Here is a 22743-nt window from a genome sequence, read left to right as displayed (position 1 = left end):
ATAGTTTCCTAGCATTCCAAATTCTTTTTAAACATATATTAGTTTTTAATGAAATTTCATATAAATGAAAAGAGAATTTCATAAATTAAAAGCAAATTAACAATTACCATCTGTAGCTCTTTCAGTTAATTCTTCAATTTTTTCAGATTCATCTAAAATATCAGGTTGTCTTTTGCTAGAATGTGCATCTTCTGTTGTATCATCATTCAATGGAGTAGATGTAAAGCTTGGTTCTTCAGATTCCCATATTCGAGTGAAAAAGTCATAAGCTGCTTCTTCAGAAACTACTCCACGTTCACTATCCTACAAATATAAATTTGAATAATTGATTTAATACTGTTTTGTGACATAATTATTCACTAAACATTAACAAATGAATTGAAATAAAACTAACTTACTTTTAGAACCAAACTCAATGATTCTTTCCATTTTGCTCTAGTTTTTTTACGCTTTTCTTTTACAGCTTCGGTGTTTTCTTTATCTTTCTAGAATACATATTTAAAAGAATTTAAACCTATTATTAAATAACTTTACTAATTTAATTCATTAATTATATCATGCTTCATTCAATTTATGCTGTAACTTCAAGGAAGTCAGTCTTTAACACTGATAAAACATTTTTTTTTTTTGAGATATGTTTTATCATTCAATGAAAAGCAGCTTACCTTGCTGCCTTATTAAACAACCATAGAACTAGTTTTTAAATAAACAGCTTTCTATCTGAGGATAAGACATAAATCAATAAACATTTTATTGGTGTTAAAGACTGACATCTTTAAAATTATAGCATATGCTGAATGAAGCACAAAATATGAAATTGCTTATAAATAGAGATTCAATAATTATATATATATATAATTAAAGCCAAATGACTGCTAAAATTATCAGGCTACAATATGGCAGTTCATTTGGATTCAATAATTATGTTAATTTGTTAGCAATATTACTTTCACTTGAATTAAAATTAAATCAACATTTTGGTTTATATTTTTAGTGTGATGTAAAGAATAGATTTCTTAAGCCAAAAAAAAAAATTTAATAATTAAAACAACAAACTGATCATTGATATACAATATTAACAAAAGATCTTTTTTTTTATTCCAGTCTATCAAAAGTTGAGACAACGTTTTCAGACAAATTGACAGCCTGCTCCAGGGATGTCAAACTATCCGATCAAGCATTTCCAATTTGTATTCTCAATTTATGCTAAACAGTATTTAATATTTTTGAGTCTATTAGCAACATCCAGAAAATACTTACAGAGACTGATTATGTTTCCTATTTTCATTTCCTTTTCTGTTTTTTACCATTTATTTTCTATTACTCTCTTCAATAGATTAAGTTATATTCAATTAGTTAAACATAGGTCAAAAGAAATTATTATTTATTTTATGTCTTCTGTTCTTCCTTATTTTCACAATTTTTCTTTCTTTATTTTTAAAATATTTATAAAATTATACTGTATTTATAAACTTTTATATTTACAATAGCATTTTTTCAAAAGAATATTTATTTTTATTATGAAAATTCAATATTCATTTAAAGATAAAAATTTCACATCAATTGCTTAAACGTTGTAATATATTATTAATACATAATATTTAATGTTCTAAAAATAACTCTATTAGTAACTTATGTTATAGTATTTGTAATTGTAAATTTAACTTTCAATTTATATCACGAGTTTCATTCTGTAAATGCCTTGAAGAACTAAGCGATGTAAATCAGATAAAATATGAAGATTACATTCATGCTTGTTTATTTCTTTCAAATCAAAAATTATTCTCACTCTGCTTTTGTTTTGATTGCAACTATTTATAAACATATATGTAAATTGAAATTTTTTAAAATAAAATGTAAAAAGAATTCTAATACAGGTCAATAATAATTAGATAATACCAGTTTAGATTACTCTGGAGACAAAGTTGTTAAAGATAAATCAATAAAATTTTGTAGGCAGTAAGTCTTGACATGGGAAACTATAATCAGTTTCAAAAATAGTTACAATTTTCACTGCTATGTGCAATGTTGGATTGTCATAGCAACATCAAAGAAACTGTTTAACATGTTTTCCCCATTCTCAGTTACATATTGCAATCAAGTTTTCACATTAACAACAGCCAAGTGTAACATGACAAGACTAATAATTTGTCTTTCAATTTAACTCTTTAGTTTTCATAAATCTGCAACTCTGCCAGTAAAATCCCTGCTTTTCAAACAGATTCATAAAACAGAAGTTATAAGATATGAGATCTGGGAACTAAGCAGGCATTTCCATTGGAAAAAGACTGACTAATCACTCTTTCATTGCCAAATATATTAGACAGTATGTCTCTCACAATGACTATGATGTGGACTCTTACAGTCTTGCATAAACATGATGTTACTCAAATATCCTCTCTGCTGTTGTGATGTTGATGCAATAGTGGTGCCTTTATAGACCCTTAGTGGCAAAAGTTGTAACTATTTTTTGACACTTTGTTTATAGTTTTTCCCATGTCAAGATAAACTAGCTATAAAATTTTATTGATCTATCTCTAACAGCTTTGTCTACAGAGTAATCTAAAGTTGTAAACAGACCTTAATTACAGACACACTGTATATTTGATATACTCATAACATACCTTTTCTATTTGATGGCTACTGTTATTTTGAAACTGTTTATGCAATTTTTGTTTCAACGCTAATCTCAGTTCTGATTTATTTTTGTAATCCTGAAATTAAATATAACGGTAATTAAATTTAATTTACTGTACAAGATAAACAAGAATTAAATCATCAAAATTCTTCATACCTGTTCGTATTCTGTTCTATTTTGAATATCAGTCCCTCCAGGATCACCAACTGTTTGAACGGATGATAAAATTTCTGTGGCTTCTAGTTTAATTTAAATTGAAATAAAAGTATAAAAAATTTTAAAATACAAATAATGTATTTCATAATTTATTACTTAATAGGAGCAATATTACTTTTGGCAGGCTGATCACTTTCAAACCAACTGGACTGAACAGTAGATTCAAATGTATGAGCGGTATTATCATCAGAAATTTCTTCTATTTCATGCTTCTGTTCTGTTTTAGATTCTTCTTCTCCTTCTTCTTTTTCCATCTTTATAGTTAATTTGAATTTCAATATTATAAAATAAATTATATAATTAAAAAGTTTTTAAAATTTAAAACTTTAAATTTATAATTCTAAGATAATTTTTACAATAAATACTACTAAAAATAAACAATTAATTTAAATTAGTTGTTCTGTTATGTTTATTTTTTTGTTTCTTTCAAATAGAAATTAATTTTTTGTTTGTGCTTTTTTTAGAGCGTAACTATACAAAATATTATATGTAAATTAAAATTCATTAAAAGTAATGTAAATTAGTTTTCTTTATTATTTTTAATATAAAAGTATTATAAAGTGTAATTAATAAGATAATGTATTTTAAATTATAAAAATATATTAATTATAAAATTATAATCAAATACATTAAAAAATAAACTTTTTAAATGCTAATTGAAAACTGTAATATTGTTGTTGACACATGAAAAGCCGTGTCAAAAATCAGATTTTACAGGGGCAGCAAAAGGCTATTAATATTGCATATAATAGTGTACGATATTCTTGTATGAAGATTCATTATAAGTTGTAATAATGAATCACTTAGATTTACTACTGACTAAACTCAACAATGGGAAAAGAAAGATTTAGTTGCTTATGATGTTTCTTCAGCAATGAGAACAGCCCAATTATAGTTATATGAGCTTATCATAAGTAACAGTACAGCCAATTTTATTAATTGAATGTTTCTATTGATTGAATGTTTGCAAAATATGCATACTCTAAAGACCTGCACAACTATGACATAAAACTTATTTGACCTGTAGAGGTGTTTACAAGGTTCTTGTCTATTAACAATAATATAAATGAGTAATTATTTATTGTGACATCATCACAATGCTGGGCTGCAATTTTTTTTATCTCAATGCACAATGCTTTTTATTTTAGTAGTGTCCTGACCCTGTACATCATACTTTTCCTGTTAACAAGAGTGTCATGCCAGTCATCTATCCGACTCTGTCCTGGAGAAAATTTTTCCATTGATCTACGTACCAAAACCTGTTACTGGTGTGAAACTCAAATAAAAAATGAAAAGAACGAAAAAACATTACTTCACAAATGTTTCGAACCAGAAACAGTTCTTCTTCAGATGAAATGGCAAATTTCCGATGGAATGCAACTAAATAAGAACATGATGATTTGAAAGTTCATTCGAATACATGCTTCTTGATGTCGTCCTTACTGGGCATGTGCACTCTAGCTGGTAACATCTATCCAGATTTACAAGTCATTGTCCATTCATTAGCACTTTCCACGCTACAGACAGAGTCAATTCCTCCTTGTGGCTGATACGTGTATCGATGAGGTTAGATATGTAGATACAAATGGCCTCCAACCACCTTAGATGTTCTGTGCGTGGCGAGGTGAGGATCCTCACCTGGTTAAAATCCAGCTCTATGTCTGGACCACTGGTGTAAACAGCGAGAAGGGTGGTGGTCCTCGTGTGCTGTATGTCAGCAAGTGCTCTTTCATTTTAACCCCCAAGAAATGCTTAGTGGTGCCGACGCAGATGAGATCTCTATCACATCTGTGATCCCTAAGTGGGATTCTGTACACTCCGGGGAGTCTGTCCCAGTTGGGAACATCCTTTCCATTAGAAAGGATGTCAGATAGGGTTGGACATCTCCTGTATGCAATGCAAATGTGGCACTTCTTGGCTATCTCAGTATATAATGATTTGAGATATGGGTTGTAAGTGACTGGGATCCTTTCTTCATCTTCAGGTTGATTTTTGCCATGAGAGTTGATTTGGACTGCACATTAGGAGCATGTAATGCTTTAATTAGGAGGGCAAACACTCACTCATCCACTCAACAAGCTCTCCACGTTGAACTGAGACATACACATTGCATAGCCACTGTCCATGAGAACCCCAAGCTCACCCGTAAATTGATCAACAGATTCCACTGCAGTCCAAGTCGACTCCTGTGGCAAAAACCAAAGGTGAAGAAAGGATCCCAGTCACTTACAACCCATATCTCAAATCACTATATACCGAGATATGGGGCGAGGCATCCCAAAGATTCTCAATGGGATTCAGGTCTTGCGAGTATGCCGGCCAATCCATACACATGATTCCCTCACTCTCAAGATAGTCATTGACAAGGGCAGCTCTATGGGGTCATGCATTATCATCCATTAAAACGAAAGCAGGACCAACTGCTGCAACGTTCAATTTCAAAATGAGTTTGAGGACTTCATTCCAATACTGGACAGCCGTCACAGAACCCCCTCAACAGATGCACAGGTCGGTGCAATATCCCAATGAAATGCCTGCCCACACCATAATGCTTCCACCTTGGAATGCGTAATGCTCAATGATGTTCTGGGGCCGATTGCATGTGCCTTTTTCTCTCCATACTCTTACATGCTTGTCATCTGGCTCCAGGAAAAATCGTGACTCATCCATGAACATAACATTGCCCCAATCAGACACAGTCCAATTCACATGTTGCCAACACCACTTTAACTGTGTGCCTCTGGATTGGACAGATAGTAGAACACAAACTCGTGATACCTGGGTATACAGTCCATTCATGTGTAACCTTCGGCGCACAGTAGTAGCAGATATCATTTTACCAATGGCAGCTGCAATGGCTGCTGTGACGTCACACATGTAGAGGTAGCTCTTCGATTCCACGTGGCTACAACAGCAATATAGCAATCTTCTGCAGGGATCGTAACCCTTGGGCGACCAACCACAGGTCTTCGAACAACTGTTTGGCTTGTTTGGAATTGTTTCCATAACCGTGAAATGAAGGAATGATGAACATCGAAGAAAAGAGCAATATTTGTGATTGATTGTCCTGCTTCAAGGCGTCCCAGACTGCCAGCGCTCACTGTCTGTCATTCGTCTTTTGGAAGCCATAGAAACACATCAGTCATGCATGCTAATTGTACGACAATTCTCCACACTTTTTCTCGGCACTTACATGCAACTCCTCCCACACTTCAGAAGGCTGGCTTCTTATACGACTGCCTGTTTTGCATATTTCGCGACACGTAACCATGATTGATGGTAATGTAACATATTTGCATACTTCCACCTACCTCTGCAATGAATTGCAGCCTCTCAAATGCCGAATGCTTTCTGAACATGAACATTTTCTGCTCCCTGCTTAACTTTTGGCAGTGAGTATATTTATTGTGACATTGTCACAATGCCAGACTGCAATTTTTAATTATATTTTAAATTTATTTAAATTAAAATATATGCTTCCCACCTAAATGTAGAAAAAGTGCTCAAAACCATCAAACTTACATCAACTGATAGTGAAAGGGTTTTCTCGATTTGTAGTATCTTTTAACAAAAGTAAAGAATCAATTGTCTCCACATCTTTTTAATGCTTTTATATGTTTAACTTTTTATTTCAAAAAAAATCCCAAACCTGTTTAATAATCAAACAGATTTGAAATTCCAAATTAAATTTGAATAAATCTTGTTTCTAAAATTTCTGATATGTATTTTTATTAATTTAATTTTAAGAATTCTCAATGCAGTCATTTCATTAATTCATAATAAGATTGTATTCATTCATTTCTAGTAATGATAAATTACTATGGCAAAAATGTTGGAATTAAAACTTTTAAAACTGAAGTTTCAGTTTTAAAAGTCTTAATCCCAGTCCCAACAGCACCTCATTATAACATTATATATAAAATTTATTTATGTTATATTTAAATATTATATTTATATTTATTACATATATTCTATGGAATAATTGATGTTTCAATTTGAAATACATTTAAATTTTCTGCTTGTTATAAATCAAAAATGGTTTTAAAAAAGCTAAAAACATTAGTTCAAAAATTTATTGCTAGATTTAATGATTTTAAATATCTATTCATGTCATCTGTTTATGTTGTATTAATAAATGTTTTATTTTCAAACAAAAGTAAAACAAAGTAAATATTAATACAGCAGTGTATTACACATATTAAACTATCACTTTCTGATATTAATGATTGAAAAATTCATAATATATAAATAACTTTACAATTAAATATTCTCAGTATTTTAAAATATAACATCTACATGAATACAAAATATTCTAAGAAATTATAAAATATTTCAAGAGCTAAACTATAGAACCAAGTAATTTGATTCTGAAATGTATTCCTTAAAATGTTTCATGAACTCAAAATATTATATTTTATTATAATGAAATCATTTGACCATAAAATTATTTGTATGTTTTTGATTGCAATACTAGAATACAAATAGCTCAGATGTGTAGATTTGAATTTCTCAACAGTACATAAAAGTGTTGATCAATGATGTGTAATGAAAGTTTAGAAGAGGCCATATTAATTAAATATATGCTAAACATGTATAAGCATTTAGCATATATATTTAATTAATATGGCCTCTTCTTATAGTACTGACACCTCAGGCTCCATCACATAAAGTGCTAGAGCAGTAGTTGTCTTGTTCCTTGCAATGTCATATTTATATTTGGCTAATCTTTACATCTAAGCCCTGTTGTTAGAGCATATATATATATACATACATGAACACTGCTATATATAATCTAAGAACACTGGAGAAGCTTGCAACAGGGAAGATGTATCAATATAAACAGTAAGAATGCTAAAATGATTTCCAACACACGGAAAGTGCTTGTAGACAATCCTATACATGGAGATATGTTTTATGAGCATACATAGCAAACAGTCATACATTTGACAATATTTTAAATTTATTACCGTATTTTACGGACTATAAGACGCTACGGACTATAAGACGCACCTCAATTTTTAAGCAATTTTTTTTTTAAAATACCTATAAGACGCTACGGACTATAAGACGCACCTGAATTTTGGAGGCAATTTTTCGAAGAAAAAAGTGTGTCTTATAAAAATACGGTATATATGAGCCATAATTTATCATTTTCTGTGATAATTTATTGTAAGATGTTAAATTTTTAAATGTTTGAACAAATGTTTGAATGTTTTTCTTTCAAAAAAGGTGTTCCAAATTGAGAACTATAAAATTTTCAATAAAAAGCCTGATGCTGTCCTCTGAACAAGGGTGAAAACATTTGCTATATGTATATAGTGAAATTGCTGAAATTGTGCAAAAAGGTCTGTTTATTATCTATTTATACATAATTCCAGCTAAGAAGAATAAGTTTTTATGGTTCTAAAATTTAAACAAAATCCATTATAGAATGATGGTTTTTGATAATGGTAGAGTTTAAAGTCAAAAGCATTCATTCAGCAGAATTTAAAATTTTTTTCTAATTTTAAAAGTATTATTGATTAATATTGTAATATTTACCAGAGATAATTGTGTTGTTCATAATAGTACATTTATTTAGTACATGAAATTATGTGCATTTAATAGTATTTAGTACTTTGCATAAGAAAAAATAGTGTTTACACCTCCTGTTCTTTCAAAAACCTTAATAAGCAATTAGAAATCTGTATTTTCTAAGAAATATATGCATAAAAATTTTACAGCATACCCATGATTTAATATTCCTATGTGACTGTACAGTCGATTTCTTTTCTTCAGGTGGAACAACTTCTTTCATCAAAGATTGTTGAAGTAAACGTCGACGTTGACGAACTTTTTCCCTCAGTTTTCTATTTAAAAATAATTCATTGTATATCAAAATCAGAACTGCTACGAATTAACTATTGAATAAGTATTCAATGACATTTATCAAATTAATTTTATTAATTACTCTTAAGAATATTAATTAAATCAAGTATAATACAAACATGATATATTTTATTAATTAAAAGTTCATATAAGTTAAAATACTTTTACTGCAAAATTTATTACACATCTGATTTATGATTTACAGTAAAATCTTTCTACACAGTTTCATTCTATTCTGAAAGAATTTTACATTTCTAAATTAACAAAAATAAACAGATAAATATTAAGTAGAACAATGTACTATACAAACTTATAAACAAATAAGTATATTAAATTTATATTTATTTATAAGATGGAAAAATGTTCAGTCATCTGTCCTCAATCGATAATGAGAAAGATTAACAAACTTAACCCAATTTAAGCCAATTACTTAGAACAGAGTAAATATTTTTTCCAAAAACCTATATATTCCTTAATTTTATTAAACTATTTTCATTAAGAATACTTAATTACTATTAATTAAGATCATAAAAATTGCATTAATTGCTGTTACATTAATTTAATAAAATTGACTATATTTAGAACATATTTTAAATTAAAACTACTTATAAATTCTATAATAAAGATTTTTATTCAGTAATAAGAAATTTGTTAAATTCAATATCATTCTGTATTTTCAGCTGTTAAATTTATCGGCAATAAACGTTATATGATAATAGTTATAACAAACATAAAATCACTTTAGCTGCCAATATATAATTTCAAATTAATACAATAAAAGATACGATATATTTAATTTTTTATAGATTGCAAAAAATGTGCTTTTGAGAGTTGGACGGGATAATTGATATGAAAGGATAATTATCTTTACTAGATCTTCCTAAATTAATTGATGATAATGTGCCTGTATCTAATATAAAATCTGTTCAATTATTAATCAATTTATCAGTGTAATTTCTATTAAATTATTTCATAACTTGACTTAATTGCAATTATATAGTATTCTTATGTTTGAAAGTCTGTCAACTGTGCATCAACATTAGACACTTATTTATGACATTAAATAAATAAATTCGCAATTTTATCATGAATGTAAGATATGATTAAGCTATTTTATTTTTTTTATTTGAAGTACAATATGAACAGCAGCTGTGTTATGGCTATAAGGACCAATTTATTATGTATATATATAGCTGGTTAAATTGAATAAATTGTTCATTTTAAACTTTGAAAGAAGGAATAAAAACAAGTTAAAAATTAGTTTTGAATTATTACAGAATAAAAAAAGTTATTGCAAAATACAGCAAATTCTCACTTAACATCATCAATAGGTTCCTGGAAACTGCAATGTTAAGCAAAATGACATATAACGCAACTAATTTTACCTTAGACTAAATGATGTAAACGAGAGTTAAGTTTCCTATTAAATCATTTTTGCAATCTCCAGCCTCATAGAATCAATTTTACTGTTATAAAGAAAATTGAACAACAATAACTGTAAATGATTATAAATATACTCAACAATGTTATAACAAAATGGCATTAAGTGAGGATTTGATGCAGAAAACTTCACTTTCTTTTGCATTTGCATTTTAATTAATTATTATACATTTTTGTCATATATTCAAGTTTTACAAACAAAATTTATTTTATTAACAGAAACTTTATTCTTTTATTAAAAAAAAAAAAAATACAATTTTAAAATTTTTTCAAAAATCTACTGCACCAATAGTTATTAGAACAATATAAACTATTATATTTCATTCATAAATTTAAAATTAAAAATCTTGTTATTAATTAAATTTAAATATCACAATTATTTTCCAAGAAATTTATTACTATCTATAAAACATAATTTAAGCTGTAAATTTGAATTATTGCTCATTTAAAGTCTAATTAAAACCAAAATAAATCACTTCAGGCTTACATTCATAAAGTCATTTTTTTTAGAGTTGTAGGATGTAATGTAAATTCTAATTCAAAATACAGGAAAAGATGCATTATTACATGCAAACTAACTATTTTGCAATCATTGAAAATTTATTTATCTAATTTATCTGTAATAATAATTATGAATAGAAGGAAATAACAATCCTACTTTTCAAAACAATTCCCAAAAAACAAACTTAAATTACAAAAAACAAATTTTATTTTGACGATAACAACATATCAAAATTTTACAACTCGGCGTCAATAGTTTTAAATCGTTATATTCGAACTATTTATAAAAATCATATATGTATCAGCAGAATATTTCTCATATTATGAATATAAAACTTTAAATATAATTTATTTTTGAATAATTGAATTTAATAATTTAATTATGCAGTTTATTATATTTACTAGCATAATAAATCACTTGGTAGCTGATTAAATCATCCAAATAACTCTTCTTACAACTAAATTATGAAAACAAATCTGGTTTAAACTTTTAAAAGTCATTAACATTACTCCATTTTTAGTGATTTTGAAGCATCATTCCCGTTTTCCTAATCTGAATCATTCTAATCAGTTAAATAAATGGCGCTGCAAGTCATATATAGTAAGAGAGAACAGTGTTTTGAGGTTTGTTTCTTAATGTAAACATCACATAATTTTATGTAGTTCTGAAAATGGAGAGATATCTTAAAAGCACTAAATAAATAGCAATATTAATGATTTTTAAATATTAAAGCCAAATTTGTTTACATAATCAATAACAAATCATAAACTACATATAGTGTATAACTAAACATTTATTCCTAAAACAATTCAAAAGAATGCAGAAATTATATCATAACAAGTTTCTTTCTAAAAGTTATACAAAAATAATACAAAAAAAATTAAATAAAAATAAAGTTAAATGCAAAAACTGAAAAGATTTTTTTGTTTTTGTTGAAATTCTTAAAAATATAGCTTTTACATCTCTTCTATTTACAATTTTATTTTGAATTGTAAATTAAATTTATTATGATTGAATCATCTCATTAAGCTCTCTTACAATGTAAAACTACCACTTTCATTCATTAGCCTCGTCTAATATTTTAAACTGCATATTTCTCTGCAGTTTCTATTTGAGGGTGATTATTATCTCTTTTGCATATACTCATTTGATTTCCATTATCAATAAAAAGTTTAAATATTTGTGTGTGAAAGTTTATGGGCAATATTCATGGATGCAGAATGCAATGGCTTCTGACAGGATGCATGCATTTTTTTCTTATGGAGTTGCGGGTTTTAAGTCTGATGAGTACCAACAAACTATAACCACCAGGTACTCAAATAATATATGCTAATGATATGCAAATGAGTAATATGTAGTTTTTCTTATCTTTTCATTGATTAAATTTTAGTTTAAATGTTATTTGTTGCAAATATTGGCTTAATTACAGTTGCATAATGGTATGTGGCAGAAGACATAAAAATAAAATTACACTGCCAAAGCATAACAGGATCGGATAACCCAAGGTTGCCAACAACTGATTTATTGTATTTATTAATTTTACATTCTTTTCCTAAGTTTTCAGAAATCCTCAAACAGTACATATAGCTATTATTCAAGGAGAGTTAAGTTATTATTTAAATAAAACTGATATTCTAAGATGTTGAAAAAATCATTCTGTAACTAGTAAGACAAAACCTTTCACACTACATTTCTAGCAGTTTTAATTCATAAGAACAAATGTTTTTAACGTGAATTAAAACTGTTAGAAATGTAGTGTGAAAGGTTTTGTCTTACTTATTTTAAGTAGTTCTAGCTTTTCGTGCATGGAAGTATTCTGTAACTGTTTAGCATCTTCATATTATCCAAGAGTGCTAACATCTTTTTCAAAAATCACACTTAATGCACCTTGCAATAAGTAATTCAGCTAAGTTAGCAGAGTGGCTAGTACTAGGGTTACCAACTGTGTCATTTTCGCCTGGAGACTCCAGTTTTGGTGACATTTATCCAGTCTCCAGTTTTACTAGTAATTTCACCAGGAATATCAATGTTTTACTTATTATTCTTTAATATTAAAATTTAAAATCGGTTTGTTAATTATTCTGTAACATTCACATTATTCCTCATATTTCCAGATCGAAAACTTTTGTTGAAAATTTGCATACAAAATCATCATTACGATAAGCGCCATCTACATTTCATTACTAAACACTCATGTCATCGAGATTACTGGAAGGGTCGCCATATTTCGCTACCATAGGCAACGTTGCCAGATTTGGCTACTTTGTGCAAAATTTGGCTATCCTTTTATCAGTTTGGCATAAAAAATATCATTTGGCGCTTTGGCTACTTTTTGGGCTACAGAAATTTGACTTGGCTGCGTTTTTGGCTACATATTATTTATAAATATATTATTTGAATAAAAATGCACTTTAAAATAGTGTTTCGTCGTTTTTTATTAATTAGAGACCCAAATAAAACAAATATTTGTGTTTTTCAAATAAATTTTTGTTTGTCTCCTTTATAATAAATGAATTTATTTATTTCTAAGTAAAAATTGAAATTGTCTATAGAAGTAATTTTTTAAAATATTCTTTTTTGTGATAAAGTTTTAATATTTATTACTATAATGAAAATATTCTATATGACAAAATAATTTGAATTCAAAATAACAATTTAGAAAAACTTTGAAATGAGGAGTTATCAACAGAAAAAATATGGGTGTCTATTTTTAAAACCCTTGATGTGATGACCGAAATCAAACAAATTGGTGGCAAAGTTCTAAGCGTACCTGTAAGCAATGCATTTGTGGAAAGAATTTTTTCTATAATGGAATCTGCAATCTGCTTGGAGAAATGATAGAAGTAGAATGCGAGTAGAGCTCGTTAAAGCAGAGTTAGGCATTCGAATTAATTTCGACATGAGCTGCGAAGCTTTTCATTCTTATTTATTTCAACATGACCAAAAAAAATTATTGCAAGTAGCAAAATCAGAAAAAAAAATATAATTTTAAGAAATAAGAAGCATTACAATTATACTTACTATATATAAATATATATACTGTACTCGTATATGATAATATAATTGTTGAATAAATAAAATATTGTGACTGTTTATTTTGGGGAGCAATCCTCCAGTCGAGTAGTTGGCAAATGTTGGCAACCCTAGCTAGTACATCATTGGACTGCAATTTGAAAAAATTATAGACCAATAAATCACCATTGTCATCCTTCAGCTGCTGTCTGTCCTTCCTAATCTCAAGAACGGAGTTACATAGATGAAAGGTGAGACCAAATATGGAAAGATTAGGAGCAGGAGACCCCAATTAAATATATACAAACACTGGAAGTCACATTATTTCAATTCAAAAATATTCCCCTGAAAGGAGTTAGATCAGAAGTTCCCAACATATTTTTATCATGAAACCCTTTTCACCTTAATAAAAATGTTGGAACCCTGCAGATATCAACAAATTAATGCATACTAGGAGTTACTTTACATTAAAACTGAAACAAAAAATAAAATCAAAATTAATTAATTAAAATCGAATGAATTGAAAATTAAAACAATGTTTTTAAAAATTGTTTAAAAGTTGTTCTGAAATTTTCAAATTGTAAATCAAATTTATTTTTAAATTTTTGTAATTTGTGTGCAGTGGTGAAAGATCATTTTGCTTTTAATATATATATACAGATTTAATGATTGTATTTTTATTTGTATGTTGGATCCTTTTTAAGTTTATGATATTTTGAATGATTTTCTAGCTTTACTGATAAATTGGTTCCCACTGTTTATAAAGCTATAAATAACTTTAGCACATGTCATCTTGGATGACATACAAGAAATCAATCTGAGATTATAACAATTACACCTCGTATCCCAAATCTGCATTGGCACATTCGTACATAACAAGACTCAATGGATTTTATTGTGGAACCCCAAAGTTTTATTGGCAGAATCCTAGGGTTATGCAGAACACAAGTTGGAAACCCCTGAGTTAGATAGATGACCATCGTGACTCTATTAAACAAAAAAAGTATGATGTACAGGGGCATGCTAACAAGAAAACTATGATGTACAGGGCAAGACACTACTAATTTGAGGTAGAGAGCATACATTTTAAATTAAATAAATTTAAAAGTATGATTAAAAATTGTAATCCAACATTGTGACAATGCCGCAATAAATAATTGCTCATATTTATCTAATTTCATTTTATTCTTACTATACTGCTTGTCAAATGGTTTAATCTTTGTTTTTAATTAAATCTGATTCAATAGAGAAGCTATTCATAGCATATGTCACCTCATATATGTCAAATGGTTTTTCATGTTTTTAACCATTTAGTTGTTTCTGAGCTTTAAATTAGATGCTATCATGCCTGCAGTGTACTTGCTGCTATGCACCTTGCAATGTAAATGTAATTTGTATTTATTTTTTACATATATTTGAAAGAGTAGCTTACTTGTTTTAGCAGGTTCACGTATCCTTGAGTAGCTTACTTTTTTCATATTCATTGCATAAATATCTTTATTTAACAATGTCACAGGTTTCAATAAATTCTTAGTGTTATATTAGTTTGAAAATATACTAAATAGCTTTTGGGATGTCTAGATTTTCATGCTATTTGTAGCTCTTATACAGCTTTAACCCAGAAATAATTGGATGGTGCTTTACAAGTTGTGAGGAAATTGATAGGAAAGAAGAGAAGAGCCAGAAGAGAGTAATTTTGATACTGAAACTGAGTCAGAAGAGTGGGAAATTATAAAAGATAATCAGGACAGTGACTCCAAACAATTGGCTGATTAGACAGATGACTTTTTGTAGAAGACAAGAATAGTAAAACAAAATTGATCTATCAAGATTGTGCTAAAAATGTATGCAAGGAACAGTCATATAATCACTAAATGTGCCATATGTGAAGGTGAATAACAGATGGTGGTGAATTGACCTAAGTGTTAGTTATCAATAATTTAAGTTATAACAGCATTTGTTGAATAAAAATTTTGAATATTAATTCCCTCTTTAATTTTATTCATATTTTCAAAAAAATTTTAATATTAGAGGATATGAAGTAATATTATGTATGCAGTGTAATAGCCACAATGTTCCTCTCACAAAACTCTTAAAAGGTATTCCTACTGAAGGGTTAAATTTATAACTGAACAGAAGAGTTTCTTTTTCCATTGAATGTAGAAATTTTTAAAAATATTACAGAAGAAATGTATAATAAGTCCATTAAAACAGCATCTTCAAAAACATCTTATATCAATTAATAAAAGGCAAACTACTACAGCTTTAGCCACATGCACTTTGGACAAGGATGTGCAAGTGAACATCAATAATGCACGTTTCATTCATTACACACAGGAGCCTCCTCTACCTGGAAAAGCTGGATGTTTACAAGGCCAATAGAAACAACACGCAAGGACAACAATATGTTATTCCCAGCTTGGAAGGCATTATTGGATATTTAATTAATATTGCTTTTACATCTAAATAATTACATCCCAATACAAACGTGACATCTGACGGCCAATCAGGCATTTGTTTCATATTTTAAATTATTATATTCCATCTTACGTTCTATTCTGATATACCTTTCCAAATAAGTTCTTTAACTTGAGGATGATTACTAAAAGCAATTGAAAACATTAGTTTTTCTCCAACATTGTGTTTTATGAGCTGGATTTTTGGTTGTATAAGTGTTTTGAAGTATATTTCAATAATCTATAGAAATACTTTTCTAAATTCTTTTGTTTATTCTTTCAAATTCAATTTTAAAATGTTTAAAAAAAAAAATGTTTATTAAATATATAATTTACAAGACATTATGCAAGTAATAATGTGAACTTTAAGGTAAATTTAAAAATCTGAACTATTCTGAGATATTTTTTTAAACTTTCTGTCTATAGTTAACAAAATCTGTGTTACAAAATAAATTCTAAATTTATTTAAAAAATTTTAAAATATTTTTTAGAGAATTTGATCACTATCTGTTATCATAGTATTTGAAGTAATGCATTTTCATTATCAGAACTGTTCTCAAAAAGGAATGTTTAGCCCTAAGATCAGAAGGTATTTATAACATCCAGCTATTGATATATTAACTGCTTAGTATGTGTTGGATAATGTAAATAGTTTGCTCTGATAGGGCTTTTCTACATCATCAACTAATGGTTCTAATGATGATAACATTTATATTCAGATATATTACAATAACTCGTGTACAAAAATTCTTTAATGCAATCTTTCTTTATTTCAAAATTCTTTAATGAAATGAGTTTTTAATAATTTTGAACATTATGATTTCTCAATCAAATAATCATATTTAAGAGGAAAATGCAATACAAAAATCATTAATTTAGACTGAAACATATCAATAGAAAAATCCAGATTTTAATGTACAGTATCATAAATAACTATCATCTTTAAAAAGCTATCCTATCATACTTGAAACAAAAATGAGGTATTTAAATTTTTCTGTATTTCATAAATTATAATTATTCTTGTTGTAAAACTTTTAATTACATTATAACAATTTATTTACTTATTTTTTAATTCTATTTCTATATTTTTTTAAACTAAGGGTCCATAAATTATGTTTGCATTTTTCTTGAGATTTTTACTCTCCCTCCCCTCGTCCTAGTTTCCTTAACCCCTCCCCTCATCAAACATCTAACAAAACTTGACCCTCGTAAAACCTTTTTCACTTTATGAATGACAGATACCATAAGTAGAAACAAAACATACAAGAAATTTTGGAATAAATAGAGTAAACTGCATAAACTGTATGAAATTTAATGAAATAAATGGACATCCACTGAAGCTCAACCCCTCCCCTCTCCCAACTTGTTGTAACCTCCTCCCTCTTTTCCAGTGTGGACATCATTTATGGATAGTCAATAAACTGACTAATAAACAAAATAATAAATTGGAAACTTCAATTCTGACATTTATATAAATATTAAATATTAACACAATAACTGCTATTAGTTCCAGATGAATGTAAATGGCTTCAACTTATGGATCACTTGAATTTGGTTTTACAATACATTAAAAACACTTCTTTTTTTATGCCCACAATGTGTTTAGCCAGACCCAAATGGTCTGCCCAAGTGTTGAAGAAAATACCTAACATATCGTCAAGCCACTCATGAAAACTTCTGAAAATTTTACCAAGATATAAACTCAAATCACTCAGAGTAACAAGTTGACACTTATCACTTCAGTCATCCAGCTATCAAAACACATCTAAACCACAATTTTAATGGATACTGTGTTGTGTATTTATTTTTGACTTCTCAAAGACAAAATAATAAATTTCATTTGTATTATTGTTTGAGAAAACACTTAGAGTGAACCACCAGTGTACAAAACTCTCTCCTGATATATATCATTAATATAAATATACATTTCGTAATCTTTTTTCTAACTAACTTTTGTAAAACAAAAAAATATATACTTGTATAAGTTATTTATTGAATTTGTACAGAAATATACAACAAGAATTTAAAATAAATTAGAAAAACTACATTTTTGTACTTCGCTTCATAAAATATATCTTTAATAAACTTTTTATTAAATATATTATGATATGAATGTTAACAATTCTTTAATGAATGGTAGAAGTTAGGCCATTTGTTTCTGTTTCTGTGTTTCTGTATTTATGTTTGTTTCTGTATCTGTGTTTATGTTTCTGTGCTTATGTTTCTGTGTGCAGAGTATTTAAAACTTCCACATAATGAATTTATATGATCTTCCTAATATTCGTGAACAGAAAACTTTATATATATAGACTTTAACTTACTCTGCTGTTTCCATTTGAAAACTGAAAGAAAATGTAATTTATATTTCAAATATACATGTTTATTTGATTCTGTAATCCCTTTGTCATAAACCACATTACTCAAATTCGGTTTGTAAACATTATACCAAGGCGCCAAATTTGTTTCGTGATTAAATTTTCAAATAGATAATAAAAATAATAATATAAATTGAAAATAAAAATATATTATTTTACTTTTCTTAATAGAATTAATTAATATAACTTAAAAGTAAATTTTACTTAACATTAATATTTATAATTTTAATTTAGAATGACTTCTTACGCAGTGAGTGTCGCGTACTGTTGCCAATTGTACGCTTACGTACTGTGGAAGTAATTTAATAAAGATCTTGTATTTTTTATAAAGTTTTCTGTTTAATGTTTTATATTTAAGCATACTAAGAGAAGAGATCAAAAATGCTAATAGCTTTTAACTCTTTTCCCTTTGGAGGACTAAGAAAACCTTTTAGCAAGCCCATTATATGTGACGGCCGGATGGCCGAGCGGTCAAGGTGGCAGCCTACCGCTCTGGGGACCCGGAATCGAATCCGGACGAGTCGAAAAATTCCTTGGAATTTTTCGGTGGGTGATCCGACAGGATGTGTCGGCTCCCATCTCTCACCACCCGGCCGTCCCATTGTGAGCCGTATCGAACCCATAATGGGCTTTGCTAGAAAAGGTCCTCTTAGTGCCCACAGGGCGGAAAGAGTTTTTAAAAAAAAAAACCCATTATAAGTTCGACAAGATTCACAATAGATGGCAAGGGACGTTGTCCGGATGGGCCACGTTCTGAAAAATTCTTGGGGTTTTTCTGACCCGTTCCGATTTGATTCTGGGTTCCCCAGAATAGTATGCTGTTACCTTAACCGCTCGACAACCCGGTAGAAATAAAGTGGTAATCGTTTTTAACGAATCTATTATTCGTTAAAAACTATAGTGGTTAATCATCCCGATTTATTCAGGATAGTTTTTTTTTTACTCTGTTCAGAAAATGCTAAAAAAAAAATTTCCATTGTTGTTTCAACGAGATTCATAATGAGACGATGGTATGGTAAGGTACAGTACAAAGCCTGGTATATTTGAATCGAACAATTCATGAAAATTTTTGAGAATTCCACCCAAACTTGCACCAGAGCAACGGACCTTTACAGCTTCAGCCATTCGTCCATCGTACAGGATAATTCTAAAATATGCGTTTATTGTTCCGTATCCTGGATAAGATATACCGAAACGGTAAATTTCCGATTTTCACGAATGAGATTTCAAATACAGTGAACAATATACTTTTCGGCAGTACCCAGGCACGGGGCGTAGACCCTGGGGGGGCGTAGAAATGACCTGGACCAATTTTTATATCATAGTTTTGGGGCGTAGTTACAGAAGCTCGCACCGGGCGCATAAAAGACTAGTTACGACGCTGCTTTTCGGAAGTATAGTTTGTATGTTTTGAAAGAAATTTTGTTGTAAAGATCTAAATATATTTCTTGACATTTGTTCCGATACTGCAGCAACTTTTGTTTTTCAACAATGCACAAGTTAGTAATATGAATAAAAGTGTAGTGATGTGGCGTTAATAAAATGCTTAACGATATTCTTTTTCTATTAGCGCAAACATAGAAAAGATAATTTCTTACATTCCGTTTGGTTTGGAGGGATCTACCAAGTAGTGTGCCTCCTGGAAAGACTTTCTATGCGAAATTGGCTCCTATTTAGATATTAGACACGCGAATAAAGCGCTCAAGGTGCTCTGGGAAATCCGGGATCGAATCCGGACGGGTTTAAAAATTCCCAGAAATTTTTCGGGGGTGGTCCGTCCCTCATCAATCGGTCGTCCCGTTGTGTTCCCGACTGAACCCATAATGGGCTTGCTAGAAAAGGCCCTTTTAGTGCTCACAGCGCGGAAAGAGTTAAATAGCAAAGACAAGAAAATATTAAAAGTAAATTTTGGCATTCGAATAGGAAAAAAATCTTACAAATATATTTTTGAATATATTTGAAAACATGGAATCCTCTCTAAAAAGTAGATAAAATATGTGAATAAAATCAATAAAAGAGATTTTAAAAAATTTATTTTACTTATTAAGAGAAATTTATATCACCATAACACATCTATTATATAAAATATTAAATTTTAAGGTGTGGCAAATGACCATCTATACCTGGGCTGGACGTGTATGGATAAGCTCACAATGAGATTTTGCATAATAGAGAATAACTATATTCAACTGTAATGTAAGCTATTCAGTTGAAGGATCAGTAAGAATAAATAATAAATAGGATCATAAATGTATTAAGAGTATGATTAGTGTAATTCAAATAATTAATTTAGCAATTTATTTATTATTTAAAGTTTGTATGGAAAAATTTGTTTTCTTGAATGATAACCAATGAAAGAAATTTCAGCTATTTTTAGCACCAATTTTTAAACTTGGCGAGATTTTTTAAACTGTATTTTTTCATTAACTACGATTGTTAGGGGCATTTAGCAGTGGTTATTCCCGATAACAGAAATTAGTTCCGTTAAACAGAGGCCCGTTAGGGACATTTAGCACCATTTTTGGAATTTTGTACCAGTTTGCACTTTTCGTTATTTATTTATTTATTTTATTTTGTCTATAACTAACTCCCGTATCCCAATAGGTATGAATAAAAGCCATCTTATTGACCATACAACGGAAATAAAACTGAATTTAACTTAATTTTTCTGTAATTATTATAAGATGTTCACATTAAAAACAGTAACAAATATGTAATAATAAACACTCTATAACTACGCACGTATTGTGAGTTTCTATTTATAATTTCGAAATTTCTATCACATGCCACATCTCATAATAATCATAATAATAACATTACACATATGTTACTCACCGCGAAGTCTCCTCGTTTATGAAGTTCAACAAATATAATTACTGAATAAAATACTTTAGAAAATAATATACAAAATAAAGAACGAACTTTATATTTTAATATTTTTTAAAATTAATTATTATATATTTGTCTATTTAAGTTTATTAAGTCTATTTCTTTGGCATTACGGTGCGTTAGTGTGCCCCATAATGCCAAAGAAATGAATATTTCGAGAGTTGTTATAATAGAAAAGAAGCAATACATTGTCGATGAACCTATTTTAGCATTAAAAGTGTTTGTTTTCTGCAGTTAAGCTGGGTTTACACATAATGTAAGCAAGATACAGTTTAGGGCCTCACTCAAAAAGGTACAATTTAGGGCCCCCATACTGTAGTTAGTGTCTTACACTTAAATTCATTGTTGGGGGAAAGAACCTCTTATATATTATAGCTTAGAATCGCGAGTCTAAATCACCCTTGCCTATAGTTTAGGATTTATATAGATTAATATAATTATATCCGTAAATCCTCATCTAAGGATTAAATTCTAATCAAAACTATCTTTACACTCCATTCCTAATTACAGTTATTTGGAATTTGAATGACAAAACTCAGTAAGAAGTTAAAGCTAGATTGATGACTCACAAAGCTACTTATTATCGGTTGTTCTACTACTGCAACAAGTAATTTTAATTGTTGAGAATCTTATAAATCTGATAATCTGTCATAATTCGAAATTTTTAATCGATCATAATTTTTTGGGAATTTTCAAAATATTTATCTGATGCTATACTAAAGTAATTTAGTAGTAATTTAGTGTGTTATCAATCGCTTCGCTTCTAAGCGTGTAGATTGTCGCATCGCCATTACTATAGCCTAATATACAGTATAACCCGTTCATTATGTAAAATATAACAGTTTTAATCTATTAAAAATGCATAAATATTTAGAAAAAATAAAATAAGAAAATCGATAAATGAGGAATCGCCTCGCATCTTAAGGCGATTCCTCGTTTATCTGCTAATTAACACTAAAATTGTTACAATATAAAAAAAAACTGTAAAATATAACTCAAGTTAGAATATATTAAATAATAAAAATTTAACTTTATTTAAAAGCCTAAATTTAGAAATATAAGCTTTTAATTAAAGATAATTATGGTAGCATTTGGTTAATGTTACCCTTGGTGCCAAAATGGCGGCTCGTCTCTGATTCCAGCAAGGAAACAGTGGGACGCACATTCTAACCTAACCTAACCTATTCTAATAAATTACCATAATTATTAGCAACCAAATTATTAGAATAGGTTAGGTTAGGTTAGAACGTGCGTCCCACCGTTTCCTTGCTGGAATCAGAGACGAGCCGCCATCTTGGCACCAAGGGTAACATTAACCTAGCATTTAAGTGTATAATTTACTGTGTA

At 28.9% G+C, this 22743-nt stretch overlaps 1 protein-coding gene across 2 annotated transcripts in view; it reads right to left on the bottom strand.

The window, feature by feature from the left end:
• LOC136989705 (coiled-coil and C2 domain-containing protein 2A-like) overlaps positions 1-21447 on the bottom strand; it is a 64142-nt gene extending 42695 nt beyond the window's left edge. Inside the window, exons 1-7 of one of the 2 annotated variants that reach the window (XM_067287944.1) lie at positions 21343-21447; positions 8583-8703; positions 2970-3108; positions 2795-2877; positions 2625-2714; positions 399-485; positions 108-303 (exon numbers count right to left, since the gene is read on the bottom strand). In XM_067287944.1, coding sequence (XP_067144045.1) covers positions 108-303; positions 399-485; positions 2625-2714; positions 2795-2877; positions 2970-3108; positions 8583-8651 — 664 coding nt within the window. In that variant the 5' untranslated portion in view covers positions 8652-8703; positions 21343-21447. Of the gene's footprint in view, positions 1-107; positions 304-398; positions 486-2624; positions 2715-2794; positions 2878-2969; positions 3109-8582; positions 8704-18453; positions 18584-21342 lie in introns of those variants that run through there. The other variant, XM_067287943.1, reaches the window with a different exon arrangement.
• Positions 21448-22743: the final 1296 nt, after the last annotated feature.

Source organism: Centruroides vittatus, unplaced genomic scaffold (genome assembly GCF_030686945.1).
Source record: "Centruroides vittatus isolate TY-2023 unplaced genomic scaffold, ASM3068694v2 scaffold_752, whole genome shotgun sequence".
Lineage (NCBI taxonomy): Eukaryota > Metazoa > Arthropoda > Arachnida > Scorpiones > Buthidae > Centruroides > Centruroides vittatus.
Note: the sequence above shows the minus strand (reverse complement) of the source record. Positions and strands in the feature narration are given on the sequence as shown.